This window comes from Lissotriton helveticus, chromosome 10 (genome assembly GCF_964261635.1).
Source record: "Lissotriton helveticus chromosome 10, aLisHel1.1, whole genome shotgun sequence".
NCBI lineage: Eukaryota > Metazoa > Chordata > Amphibia > Caudata > Salamandridae > Lissotriton > Lissotriton helveticus.
The window spans coordinates 610,100,330-610,115,476 of NC_136071.1; the positions used below are offsets into that span (position 1 = coordinate 610,100,330).

The 15,147-nt window shown below is 43.7% G+C and overlaps 1 protein-coding gene across 1 annotated transcript in view; it reads left to right on the forward strand.

Annotated features, from left to right (window-relative positions):
- Window positions 1–15,147, forward strand: part of TXNDC11 (thioredoxin domain containing 11) — a 450,106-nt gene that overhangs the window by 222,469 nt on the left and 212,490 nt on the right. Inside the window, exon 5 of the mRNA XM_078663148.1 lies at window positions 1–94. Within this exon, the coding sequence (XP_078519274.1) occupies window positions 1–94 (94 nt within the window). The remainder of the gene's footprint in view (window positions 95–15,147) is intronic.

Genomic DNA, 15,147 nt, shown 5'->3' on the forward strand with positions numbered 1-15,147 from the left:
CCTGGAGTTCTTGGATTTTTTCAGTTCAATGCCTCACCTCAGCCTCCTGGTTATTTGACATTCTTCCTTTCTGCATTGCATTCACTAAAGAAAGGTAAAAAACCATGTTTAACCTTCGAGTCTGTACCATGTAATTAATGAGCTTGTCTTGTTTCCTCCTGGTCGATCATTTTCAGTATTTAGTTTAATTTTCCCAGAAGGAGCTTCCTGAGCACCGGTGACTAAACCATATGCTTATTTATAGTAGAGCTGCACAAAATGAATATTCTTCAAGCCAAGCTCTGGGAGCTGCACAGCTTTCTGAATTTCGTACAAATCTACCTGCATCGTGATTGCCTGCAAAAACGATAGTGTAGTCACCATACGAGTACCCGGTGACTAACTTGCCTCTTAGACAGATTGTAATATGCCTGTGGCAAAATTGTAAATGTGAGCCTGTTTTGATGAATTTCTGATGTTTTGCCCGTAACATTGTATGGATAAAGGTTTCATCTCCTTAATACCAGTTTAACATCAAAATACAGGAATCCGCTCCTGAAAGGTGACCCGCCTCTGAGCGACAAAAGGCCGGCCACCCTGAGGTAACACATGAGGCGTTGGTTTAATAACGTTTTATCGGTTTGAGCTAGAAACTAATTATTTTTTATTTAATCGTAGAAATTATGCATAAATGATAGCTTGCATGGCAAGTGCAGCAAATCCTTAATTATGAGGGAAAGACGTTAGAATCGCATAATTCCAGTACTTCTGAGCATGGTCTGCATGGTAATTGTGCGTACAAACATGTAACACCAATACTTTGACTCACAACAGCGTCAAATAAACACCACTTTTATTCATTGTATCACCACTAAAGTGGTTTATGTTGTGAGATGGCTGAGTGATCTACAGTATGCACAGCACGGAATGCAAAACTAAGAATATTCCCGCACAAAAGCCTCATTTGTTGTGAAGTAGAAAAAGCTGTCCCTGATCTTTACATGCCAGGAACATCAGACTTCTAATTTCCCACATCGGTCTTACTAACGGGGGATCTGTCAGAATGCCTGCCCTAGCGTAAAATGAAAGTTACAGACAGAGCCACTGGAATCATGTGGCATGGAGGACCAAACTATGTGGCAGAGTGGCAAATTCTGCAGAAAGAAAAGCCAAACTATACAGCCTCAGTCAACACATTTTGTGTTAGCATTGCCTCTTTATTTGGGAATTCTTATAGGTTAACACTATCTATACAAAGATTTCACTCATCAGTACCACTTTGACACCCAAATACAGAAATAATCAACAAAAAGGTGACTAGTAAACCTTTGCGACAGGCCTTCCATGGTGCTGCGTTTTAGGAACTGTTGATATACTTCAGCTAGGATTTTATTTTTTTGCTGAAATCTGCACATTTTGTAGCAGACGATGGATTATCTGGCAAATGCAGAAAATCCCTGATTATGCAGAAAATCCAGCATTCGCAGAATCGCGTAATTCCATTTCCCATGATTATAGAGGATCCTAAAAACGAGCTTCAAAGTCTGAAATAAGATCTGACAATAAAGCTTGAAGTTAACCCAGATTCAGGTGTCATAGGCATTAAGAGTAAAATATAGTTGTTTGACAGGCGAGAGTATGGGACCTTCACAGACCTTGAAGGGTGAAGGAAAAGCGATCAGCTTAAATGCAAAGATCTGGAAAACTGCCACTGTACTTGCTGCACCAATGGATGCTAAGCCCCTGACAGTGACACCTAAGCATTGGGCAGGGCATCCAAAACACCACTTAATATACAGCCAGTTACCTTCGCTCGTGGCCGTGAGTGGATTGTTAGCTTGGTATTTCGGGGTGGTACTCGTCTCCGCACCTTGGTTGAAAGAACCTCGAGAGGTTGTGGAAATTACCTACCATTCATTTTACCGAACATGTGTATTCGTCATCTAAAGCCTATTCTGACCAAGTTAATAGTACACCCTTGTAGGACACATGCTCCCCCTTCGCTTAGTTCATTGTAAAGAGGAACTCCCAACACTCGCCCCCAGTCAGAAAACAGACTGACTAATCAATAACCAGGGAGGTGAGTCACATATGTGTGCATTTATACCTGGGGCCTACTGTACTCCTCAGTCTGTGGAATCCAGTGAGTCTCCCTGGCACAGGAGCAGTCTCAGTGGCATAGCCAGCGTGCGATAGGCCCTAGTGCAAAGAAGGAAACAGGCATCACTGACCGCTGCTTGAACTGTGATACGCAGCAATAATCAGGGTTCAATTGGCCCTGGTGGCACTGCACCAATGGAAGCTATGCTCCTGCTAAATCTGTTTACAGTATCTGTGGCCACGGTGGAGGGACTAGGGACACGTCCCCGCCAGTTCAAAGCGTTGCTTTCTGGTTACGTCTTCTCCACTGGCCAGCTTCAAACAGCTGTTAAGTTGGAGGCTGAAGGGTCATGGGCAGCTGCTGAAAACACGGTTTTGCAATTTGTTGAGCTACAGAAAAACTAGTGCTACCATCGACAAAGGAGTGTACCAAAAATGTGATGAGTGGGATTGCTTAAATTCATCTCAGCCACTAGAGTAATTACTCTGGTCGCATATATCGATCCATCTGTATTTTGCACACCATGCCACCTAGGTTTGGACCCAGCAATGTGTAAATCAGTCTTGACCCTGCACCAATAGGAACATTCCAGTCCAAATTGCTAGGCCAAGTCTTCCCTGGACCAGAACTCAAGCAACCCAGGACCTGTTTCGCCATGGTTGGGGCCCTTCAGTCGGGTGTAGCGTAGCTCCAGTGAGCAGGTGACCCACATCTGGGAATACCCATCCAACTTGGGGCGTTGCATGGAAGTATACAAAAAATTGATGGGTGGAATGGCTTGAATTAATAAACCAAGGAGGCATAATGAGCTGAACTGTGGTTTTGGCTTATTTTAGACACTGGCTTTCTCGTCCTTTAATGATGGTGTATTTGGTTGAGGCAGGGCTGACTGACAGACCATAAAGTGCCTAGAAGAGTGACCTGGTAGATAGACTGCCTGGTAGTAAAACACATTAGTTTGTGTAACACATTCCCTAACGCTTTCTGCCATCAGGTGTTATTGTTTCACAGGGCCTAAAATTACCCGTTTTCTTTTTAACAATATTATTTGAAAACAGTGAATTGATTAAAAAAATCACTCAGAAGCAGGCTCATGCACAGGTTATGTTTGAGGCTTTTTTCCCCCCTTTCTTGGCTTTTTGCCAAAGGCTTCCTGTCTTGTGTAGTGAACGTGCCTCTAGAAGGCGGTGGTGTTAAAAGTTGCTTTTGCTACCCAATTAAGCAATCCTGAAACCCGAGCAAAAACAGCATTTCTATAAAATAAACAAAGCTAGTATACAGCTGCTCCATAAATCTGGGGATGTCTCCATGACGACGCCGAGGAGGCAATCTTCTCACAGACATGAGGTGAAATCCAGGAGAGACTATAAATGGCGAATGTAATCTTGCTCCCTGTTTGTTTAATACCCTTTACGTTACCTCCTAGTGTCTGCCTTCCACACATGCCTTCAAATTCACAACTTCATTATGTACTGCGCTCGTACTCTAGGGTGAAAAACATTTCTAGCATATATAGTGAGGAATTGCTTTTATTTTCCTTTTTATTGTTACAAAACAAATTAGCATTTTCAACTCGCGGCGCTGTTCCGTTTTCAAAGGAAGTCTTCCTCTTCCTTTCCCCAACCGTTTTTGCGAGAAGTACTTTTTTTTTAAAATCCAGAACACATGCAATATTTCAGTCTGCTCCACTCCTCTTACGGCAATCCCATATGTCCTTTCATGCCCCTATATCTTCTAGAATGTTCCTCGCTATTCTGTTCTTATTACTTTCCCAGCTGGCTTTCATATATCAATTGACCAAGTGCTTATCAGTAAAAAATTAATTTTCTACAGAGCGCAACTAGATCGTGTCTCTAATCATCCATAGGACAGCAATAGTTAATTTATTTTTGGTGCTGACAGCAGCCAATCTCCACTATTTGCTTTTAGTTGAAAGAGACGTTTTTGGAAAATATGTATTAAAAAGGAAGAGCCTAGCTCACATGCAGCAGAGTTCCAACTTCGCAGGGTGTGTTCCTTATAACAAGTACCATGGTAAAAAGTCTTCAGATCTTAAGACTTCCCCCACCTCCAGTGTAGGTCCTTAACAAAATCTCCATATCAAATTGGTCATCTGATTTTATTTGAAGCAAGAACTCACGGTGTCCACTGGACGCCCTGCAGCCTTCTAGTACTGGAGGGAAGTTCTACAGGGAAAGGCAGAAGAACTGTTCAGTTGTAATTAGTCCACTGGTTTTCTTCCAAACCGGCAATGACTTCTATGTTACAGGGCCATCTGTCCTCTCCTGCAGATGGGAAAAAGTTTTGCAAGAGCAATAAGACTTTACTCTAAATCCATGAATGTCAACAAGACACTAGTGCTGTTAGTCATTGGGGTGACTAGAGGTTCAAGGTAGAGCTATAAGCTATTCTCTCCACAAAACTTCTGTGCAAATCAGAAGCCATCTTTTCGTTATCTGTTCAGGTAGTTCTCTGCTGGGAGAGGGTGAAGCTCGAAATTTTGCAAAGTAAAACCAATAATCACCTGGGACTGTCTCTACAGTGAATATGTCTAAAATACCGAGCTATTGTGACCCAGTTTCTGTTTTAGTAGAAGGCTGTCAAGCGAGAGCTGATGCACAGTCCCTTTCAACACAAAAACTAAACTGTTTGGTCCACTACTGCCTTGAGTAGGGCTCTCTTAGTCTCAGAGCTTTACCCTAGAGGGGTCCAGTTACTCCTACTTCGCATCAAATCTGTTACTGTCCTGGGGAGTTTCCATCCAGAGGTCTGGTTCTCTTGCAAGCTCAAAGGCGAGTAATTATACAAAGCAAACATGGCCTGGAAGACCTTCTCTATGCTGGCCAATGTATAGATGCCCTTGTTATGCCAACTGCTGGCTCAGGCTTAAATGGTGTGAAGTAACTGTAAAGAACAGGAATTGCCCTTTGTTAAACACTTTACAGTGCTTAGGGAGAATATGTATAATATATTCATACTGAATTAAGCACTATATGTACTAATAATCCTGATTACATCTATTTTCTTTATAACAGATGACTGATCTGCTTCAAATTTGGTGTTGATAACTTTTTTCTATCAAAAGTAGCCACATAAAAGTTGTAATCCTTGTAATGCATTAGGATTATGATCTGCAGCCTAGCTTTATATCACATGTACTTTTTAAAAACCCATGTAAAGGTTTAATGTGCATATTGGAAAAGTATTTTCCTTCACTCCTATACCACCATCCTATATCTGCTCTTGGTACAACTAAGTAGAATCATTGCATTTGGAAACTTCATTTACCGAAGTGGTAGAAATTGAAGCGCCTGCATAGAAACAGGTTTCCTTTTGACCATAACACATATATCTGCGTTCATAAAAAGGTGCTGCGTGGCAGAGGTTAAAATAATTTAAAAAACGGAATTCCACTGCAAAAGATTTTTGCATGCACTGCTTTAAAAATGGATTTTCTTCATAGGGTGTGATATTTCTTTCTTTTTTTTTTTTCATGGATCCAGATAATCCTAAACTCAAATGTTGCAGTTAGACAGCTGGAAGTGGGGTCAGATGGCGTCACTGAAGCCATATAGAACCTACACTGATACAATAACGTCAGTTCCCTTTTTCCCGCCTTCGACACAGATCCAGATCTTGCTCTGTCGGAGAGTCGTGAGTTTTCATCACACACATTTTTGTACATGTGCAGTACTATATCTCCCTCCAAAAGTTTGGCCTTCAAGACATGTAGGGATTGTGAGTGACCGATGTCTATAAAAGAACCTCATTCTATCTGCTTATGGGGATGTGGGTTGGACCATGATTCCCACTCTGTGATTCTTGCTAGACTATGCACCAAAAGGCCATCAAGGAGTGGGAAGCCTCGCTCTTCATGACAAAGACCTGAGATGAGAGGTGCAGCCGTTGTCACTCGAGTCAGCATTCCAAAACCCCTCCCTCTCATTCCTTGGGGGGGGGGGGGATAAGCAGCACAGGAAACACAAAAAAATAGATGCAAGTTCCCTAGGCGATTCCCATCTACCATAGGATCTTCATCCTCATAGCTGGAATTGGTTATGGTATAACCAAGTGACTATCCTCTTAGCAGCTCCAGGTCTGTGCCTCAGCCAGACCCTAATTTGGTGCCAACCGGCCTCAGCCGACACCAGCGTCAACATGCCTAGATTCACTGGTGCCTGCTCCAATGTATACAGAAATCCCAGGTTCCCATCATATCGGGATTTCCCTACTCCGAGTAATGACCTAACAGCCTTTCTCAACACTGTTTGTTGTTTTCACCAGGTCCACAGCTCCCTCTGGGGTGTCACTAGGCACCAAGATGCCTTTTGGCCTTCCCATGTTCATGACTATGGTGTCTGACCTTTGGTCTCACTGTCTGTTTCTGCCTTCACTTTGATACATAGCTGCGTCGTCCACCCGTGAGCACCATGGCCGGTGCCACCACCTCCACCAGTGCCAAGTTCGGTGCCGCCACCTCCGACTATGGTGCCCACTTCTCAGAGCAGGTTCAAGAGTAAAATCCAGAGGACCATGAAAGAGTAAGACTATAGGCAAATAATTCATGATCTCTTCAAATCAGACTCTGACTCTTTCAAATTCTACACCTATGAGGACGACTGACAAAAACACCAATATGAATTGCAAAGATTATCCTCGGCTAGTGGACTTAATACTTTGACAGAGACAAGTTTCCCACTGGGCCCGAGCTCCAGAGTTTTTATCATTCCATTCTGTAGTCAGGCAGGCAGCGGAAGTACTGGACCTGCTGCTGCCATCAGTAGATGTGAATACTAATGTCCTCTCTGAGGTTCTACTTCAATCGGCTCGGACCTCAGAGCATCTGCTTCCATTCAACAAAGCTCTGATGGAACCTTTCATCGCACCCTGGGGAAAGCCCACAGCATTGCCACTGGTGAATAGATTAGTGGGTAGGCACTATCAACTCGCTCAGAGTGATCCTCTTGCCTCTCAGCATATCCGCCATCAGAGAGTTTGGTCATCCAAGCTTCCTGCTCCTCCTGTCAGGTGGCAAGCACATTCCCCGCAGTTCCCATGTACAGGGATTGTAAATGACTGGAAACATATGGGATGAAAGTGGTTTCAGTTGGCAGCATACTGTTCAAAAACTGCCTGTTAGCTGATTACATACATATCTTCCCTTCTTTCAGTCTCCACCCACCCTCCGTCCTGCCCCTAGTCTTTCTCTCACCCTCCAGACCACCTTTATATCCTACAGCTTGAAGTGACATCAGTCTTCTAGAAAGGAGCTATGAAGCTAGTGCTGGAACAGGAAAGGGGACAGGTGTGTTACTCCCGTGTTTTCTTGTTCCGAAGTAGGGCGGGTGTTTGCATCTGATCCTGGACGTCTGATGATTACATTTCTCCCTTAATGAACATTTTTAAATGCTGATTCTAGCTTAAGTGTTCCTGACGTTGGAAGATAGAGACTGAATGGTGTCACTCAACCTTCAGGATGTGTACTTCCGCATACTAGTCCTGTGGACTCATCAGAAGTACTTGCGCTTTGTAGTGGCTTCTACTCAATGACAGTTAGCAGTGTTTGTCTTTGGATTAGCATTGCCACCTCACATCTTCATGAAGGTAATGGCTGTGGTTGCGGCCCATCTCAGGAGATCAGGGATCACAGTTTTCCCGTACCTGGACTATTGGGTGATAAAAACGGAGTTGCCAGAGGTAGTGTCACATCATCTGCAGTACACAGGCATCTGGAGTGAACAAACTTGCTACTGTTTGAAATGTAGTTTTCGATCAGTGAGCCCAAATTTCATGAGAGGTCCTCTTAACAATTCAAGCTCATAGGGTTGGTAGTGGATACCACCCATCTCCGCACCTTTCTTCCACCTTAGAGGATGGCTGACATCCAGAAGATGGTTCCACGCTTCCAACAGGGTGGAACACTTCCAGTCCTGAAGTTCCCGAAGTTTCTAGGTCTGCGGGCTTCCTACACTCCCCTAGTCAAGCATGTGTTTTGGCATATGAGAACGCTCAGGGATGCCTCCACAGGCTGTGACTTTAGTACGGGGGAACCTGCATTATAAACTCCCATAACGCTGCAGTAGAAGTGGTTTGGTGGGGGAACAAGGTGTACCTACAGGGCCTCTACTTCCCCCTTCAACCATGGCCACAGTAGTGACGGTTGCTTCTACCTTAGGCCAGAAAGCTCACCTGGATGATCTGGAGGTCAGAGGGCTTTGTTGTCCAGTGGAACAGGCGCTTCACATCAACCTGTTAGAACTGTGAGCTATTCAGCTGGTGCGCAAGGATTTTTTCCCCTCTATCCAAGGCAAGTTTGGTCAGATCTTGATGGACATCACTACAGTGATGTGATTCGTCAATAAATGAAGGGAAATAGGGTCTCACCTCCTTTGCCTGGAAGTGTTGAGACTGTGGTATTCAGTGCCCCATCAAGGTATTTGGTTGACTGGCAATCACCTAGCAGGGTCTCTGAATGTCGGTTCCCATTGCCTGAGCAGTGTAATCTTGCCGATGATGAGTGTCACCTCCTGCTAGGGGTAGTCCAACGCATCTGTGCCCAATAGTGCCATTCTCAGGCTCTCCTCCTAGGAAAATACCGTGTCAGAAAATCTATGCCCTCTAGCAAGGGTGTGGAATCTAATCAAATATCTACTTATCTATGGGACATGTTGCTTCATAAATCTACTTATCCTGTAACAAAATCCACTTGTCCCTTTGATGCCTTGTAGGGCGACAACAAATTATGGCAGCAATCTCATTAAATAAGAGCTATGATAATAGCCTCTCTGATTATGCCAGAGCAGATAACATAGTAGGGTTTGAATACTAGCAATTCCCTTAGTTTGCCACCTTTCTGCTGAACTACATACTGAGGCTGGAGGTAGTAGTAAGCACCAGTTCCCCATAGTTGGAATGCCCTTTTGAGTTTCTGCAAACATGTTTTATAGGTTTTCATCAGCTCATCTCTAATATTTTCCCATACAGAGAAAGGTTTGAAATTTACTCCTGACAAGAACAAAAGTAAAACTTCTTCCAGGGTTGGGGGGGGGGAAGTGGTTGATGGGAGTGTGAACTTGTTACCACTCAACAGATTTCCGCATAAGCAAATCTACAAATGCAGATTTGCTCGTACTAAAATGCAGTTCACGTATATTTTCTAGGGGTGTGATTTCCTGACCTACTTTGGTATTTCTTGTGAATTCATGAAAACTGTTCATCTTTACTAATGCAAGTAAATTGCCATGGGTGCACTTTTGTGACTTTCTTTAAGAATTGGGCCCCTATTTAGGTCTGGCGTTAACCAAGACCTTTTGTTTTCATTAAAAGTCTTATCTCTTTCTCTATCTACCGACTGAGTGACGGCATTCTGCTCATTCACATGGAGCATATCGGCATGCAAAGTAGTTTTGTTCAGTGCCAGGAACTGACTATTGTGGCAATGTGGGTTTTTTGAGACCAAAAATATTTTTCTTTTGTCGGTGTTTGTTGTAAAGATGAGGGCCCGGCAGCTCCCACAACAATAACGTTTTACAAAAACCATATCTAAATAAGACACGCATTGACAAAACAAAAAGGCTGCCCGCCAATGTCATACCTATCAGCTTCGCCAATACTTGATTTTTTTGATATTTCATATAATTTTGTTAAAACTCATTACACTGATTTTCCATTATGAATATTTTTGGGAAATACTAACCTGCATCAATACATTTTACTAAATGATGCTTCAAAGAAGTGGTACTTAAAATTACACAGTAGTTTAGCAAAACATTATTTTCCCAGTTGCAATTTTTTAATGAACGTTTTATTTTGAAAGCAGCGAATCATCAATCCTACTTTCAAGCTTTTGCATATATTTGCATCTAATCAGAGAGCATCCTAGACGCATTATACGTAGCCTTAAAATGTTAAACTTTGCAAACATGTATACGCATTTTTATACTGGAACTACTGTAGTAGTGCAGTTTGAACTTTCAACATTTCCTGAGAGCGGTCACCCTTATAATAAAGGCTTCGTATTAATGAACCATAAATAGAAGTTCAAACAGCATTAACTTATGGATATAAATTTTAGCTTAATTGCTGACCGTGCTCTTCCCTGATTCATAACGAGGTACTGTAATCTGGCAGCCAAAGGGTCTGTGCTGCAGGGTGTTGGGCCTATTTGTTTCAAAGAGAAAATAACCATGAAAACCTGTTGTCCCTGACCCCAAATAATATGTCTTGGGCATTGGGCTGTAGGAGTACCACATCCCTGCCTCCAGTATCTGTTGAGGGGAGCCTTGGAGTGCGTGTTTAATTTGTGAAACTTTCTACTGTACTACATATTTCTCCACTTACCCTTGATTACTCGATTGCTCCACATCCCCCCACTCAAGCTGCCATTCATACCAATCCTCCTCTCCCAGCTGGGGGAAATAGTACTGCATCCTAAGCTCTGAGGCCTCTACCTTCATGCATGGAGATTGAGCTGGGACATATCAGCTCTTTCCAGCTGCCTCCAGAGGGGAACGAGATAATCTTATCAGCTTGACACCCTCAACTAAATTGCTTACTCTGGGAGATGGTGTAACTGTTGCATGTACTTTGCACTTTCCCTTACACAGAGGGGGTGTGCATTTAGCACAGTTAAGGAGTTTTTGTCAGTGTTCCACTTTCTCCCAGACCAGCATTTTCTGTTCAAATCCCCTATTGTAATGCGTTTTCGAAGAGATTGACTAATCTGTATATGTCAACTATTTGAATGTGCCCCAGTGGGGAATTAACTTTGTGCTAGCGTTTTTTTTTTGTGTTCAAAGATTTTTATTAGGAGCTGTAAAGAGAGACATCATTACAAGAAGTAGTCGATTGCAATACTATAGTTACAGAACAGTGATAGTAAAATCATACGAATAGAAAAAATAAAGAAAACATTTTTTGGTAACAGTAAAACAAAGCGAGTCTTGTATACAATAATACCAGTGCGATAAACAAGGTTCCATATAAAATGACCTTTGTCCTCTAGAGGAGAGTTGTGTCCATGGTTACTCGGTGGCTTGTATAATCTGACCTGGAAAGGAATTAGCAACATCACACAAGAGCAGATGTAACATAAGTTATACTATTGCGTAAACCAAACCTATGATACATGGGTAAGATGAAGACCTCAAACTGTGGTGAAGAGTGTTTTAAAACCTAGCCTGGCCAACGCACAGAATGAGCCCTATGTGATGAAGCACTCTGAATGCCAGTATTCAAGATTCAAGGAGGTTTGTGTGAGTCAAAATGAACATCTAGTGAGGACCAGAGTTTCCTTAGAGGTGGTCTCCACGGCGTGGAAGTTAAGGCTATATTGTCAGCACCTCTCAAGTAGGATATCCAATTCAACCAGTGGGGAAAGGAGGCTTTATTCATGCTTTTCCAGTTATTAAGTATGATTTTAACCCCAGCCGTCAGCAGTAGGTCCAGTAGGGCTTTGTCGTCATCATTGTGTGTGACGGCTTTGGCAAAACCTAGAACTAGCGTCGAGAATTCTCTTGGTAGTGCAATATGGAGGACGTCCTTAATAAAACCAAAGATTCTGTCCCAGTACGAGGTAACACTGGGGCATTTGAAGATTAGGTCTTCCAGATCTCCTCCCTCCCCTGAACAGTTCCAACACGTGTCATCGGACTTGATTTTATGCAGGAACAACCTCCTGGGTGTCCAGAAGGCTTTATGTAGAAGCCAGAACTTGGTCTGTGATAGTGTGGGGCATATTTTGTGGCGGGTGGTGGACTCCCAAGTACTGGCCCAGATTGCGTCTGAGTTAGGTGTGGAGGAGAATGAGTCCCAGTAGCGTTGGAGAGGTGTATTTAGGGAGGACGATTGAGGACGCATTAGTTTATATAATCTAGAGACTTGGTGTCCCAGTTTGTTAAGGGAGGCGAATAAGCCTAGAAGGGAGGGAGTGACAGCCTTCAGGTCAGCCTTCGTTAGAGCTACTTTAATGTGTAGGAAGTTATAGAACTCAATATTTTTGAGTCGGAACTTATCCTGAATTTCTTTAAAGGTTAGTGGGAGTGCGTTTTCGACAAGTTGGGGAGGGAATATTACCCCTCTGTCTATCCAGGAGGGGTAGTTTAGGGGTTTCCCTTTGTATGTAATGGCGGTGTCGTACTATAGTGACTCCCAATGCGATTGTCAGAATTGTTGAGGTAGGTACTTACTGACTTTTAAAAGAGCCATTTTAGTGTTTTTGAAGATAGGGCCCGGGCCTAGGTTGGGACTTGGTTTGATGGTGAGTAGGGCGCAGGGGCTGAGACCCTTCAGTATAGATTTTTCCACAGAGAGCCATACTGGGCTATAGTTGGGCTGGGAGGATATCCAGTGCGATCCCTGTTTTGCTAAAAAGGCTAATTGGTAGGTTTTAAAATCCGCTAGGTTGACTCCACCTAGTTTTTTGTCCAAACGAAGCTTTTTTAAACTGATTCTTGCTTTTTTGCCCTGCCAAAGAAATGCCGAGATATTTTTATCCAATTTGGAATGGAACTCTTTGGAGAGGACGAGTGGGAGCATCGTGACGAGGTAGTTAACCAGGGGGGATATCATCATTTTTATTGTTTCAATACGGCCCCACCAGGTGAGGAAACGGGGTGACCATCCGTCCAATAGACTTTTGATTTTGGCCAGGGTTTTGTTTTCGTTATGTGTAAGGGTGCTCAATAACTCGTCCGTGAACTCAATCCCCAAATATGTAATCACTCCTGTTTGCCAGAGTAGGCCGGAATCGCCCAGCACTTCCCTCGGCGTGTGGACATTAAGAGGTTTTACTTCAGATTTATCCCTATTTAATTTGTATCCGGAAAGGGAGGAGTATTTGTCTATTGTGGACATTAGGGCGGCAATGGAATTAGCAGGATTTTCCGTCGCGATTAAGATATCGTCTGCATATGCTGCTAATTTGACTCGCGTGTCCCCAAAGGAAATACCTGCAATGTCACCGTTGTTTTTGATATCTGTAATGAGGGGTTCAAGGGCTAGTAGGAAGAGAGCTGGTGAGAGAGGGCAGCCCTGTCTGGTACCCTGGTATAGGCGGAACGGCTCCGAGAGGGTGCCATTTATAGCTATCCTGGCCGAAGGAGCAGAGTAGAGGGCCATCACCATCTTGGTAAAGGATTCGCCAAGGTTGAAGGAGTACATACACTGGCGTAGAAATGACCATGAGACCTTGTCAAAGGCCTTTTCCGCGTCCAAAGTTATTGCAACCATTGGCGCGAGAGAGGATTTTGCTTTTTCTAGAATATGACATAGTAGTCTTGTATTGTCGTTGGACATCCTATTCTTAAGGAAGCCAACCTGCGATGGGCTAATCAATTTGTGTAGAATGGAGTTTAGTCTGGTCGCTAAGATTTTAGCATAAATCTTGCAATCCAGATTTATCAGGGATATGGGACGGTAGTTTTTAGTGAGTAGTGGGTCCTTCCCCTCTTTTGGTAATACTATAATCGTGGCCTCACTCATTGAGGGAGAAACACTGCCATTGTTTGCAGTAGAGTTAAAGAGCTTGAGAAGCGGGGGGCTAATCTGGTCTGCAAAGGCTTTATAAAAGGGTGCGGTGAAGCCGTTTGGTCCGGGGGCTTTATTATTCTTCAGGGTGCTAATTGCTGCCTTGATTTCTGAACCAGAGATTGGGGTGTCCAGATGGGATCTGTCAGAATCAGAAAGTTTTGGGAGGTGAAGTGAATTGAGGTAGTCCCCGCAGGCCGATTCATCTAATATTTTGTCATTTTTGTACAGATCTTCGTAGAATTTTTTAAAAGTGTGAAGGATGTTAGACTGTTTGGTGTGAGTGACGTTGTTTGAATCTTTAATGGACGATATGGTAGTCAGTTTTTGTTTATGCTTGAGGTAGGAGGCCAACAGTTTCCCTGCTCTGTTGCCCTCGCACCGTTTTAGGGCCTTGAAGCGATTAATCCATACCCCCGCCCGTTTGCTGGTGATAGTGTTATATTCGTATTTTTTCTTGGTTAACGTATCTAAAACTGTAGAGTTAAGCGGGTTGGATTTGTGTTGGGCTTCCAAGGCGCCAATCTGATGCTCTAGAGATTCAAGTTCTTTATTGAGCGCTTTATTTATCCTTGCCCTAATAGTGATGATGGCCCCTCGAATTGTGGCCTTCAGCGCATCCCACAGGGTGGTAGGTGTAGTGTCGGGGGTGTCATTTATCGAAAGATATTCCTCAATTGCGTCCGATATTATTAACTTGTTCTTGGGGTCTGAAAGCGTCTCGTCATTGAAGCGCCATCTCCTCGGTGGGAGGATCGATCTGGACCCGGCCAGTTTGGTGCGGATACATGCATGATCAGAGACCAATTTGGGGGCTATCTCTGTCTCCTCTATAAGGTGAGTGAAGGGACTTGAGATCAAAATGAAGTCGATACGTGAATAGGAATTGTGTGGTGCAGAGAAAAACGTGTAATCCCTACGGTCTGGGTTTTGTAGGCGCCATGAGTCTTTCAGGTGGTATCTATCACATAGGCGAAGGAGGGCATCATGTGAGCGGGAGGGGTGGAAGGCACATTTAGATTGCCTATCGAGGATTGGGTCCAGGGGGAGATTAAAGTCCCCTCCCACTATCAACAGGTCATCTGTAGGGATAGGTTCTAAAGAGCGGGAGACAGAATCCCAGAAGACTGGGTCATCTGCGTTAGGGCCGTAGATATTTAGTACATGAATGGGGTCGTCCTCCCTGAGAAGATTAGTAATGGAGAGTCTGCCTACTTCGTCGTGGGAGTGTGAGACTAGAGTAAGGTTTGCTTTTTTCGCTAAGATGGTGATAACCCCTCCTTTTTTGTGAGGTGCAGGTGAAGACAGGATGTGTGACGCCCAATGGATGTTCAGGAAGCGTAGGTCGTCCTCGGACAGTTTGGATTCTTGTAGTAAAATAATGTCCCCCTTGGATTTGGTAATATACTCAAGAACTTTCCTCCTCTTTACCGGATGGTTTAGGCCTTTAACATTGAGAGAGACTATCGTGAGGTCAACGGCTAGTGAGTTTGTCTTAGCCATCGTGTTTGAGGAACGTCGCTGAGATAGTGCGCTGTGAT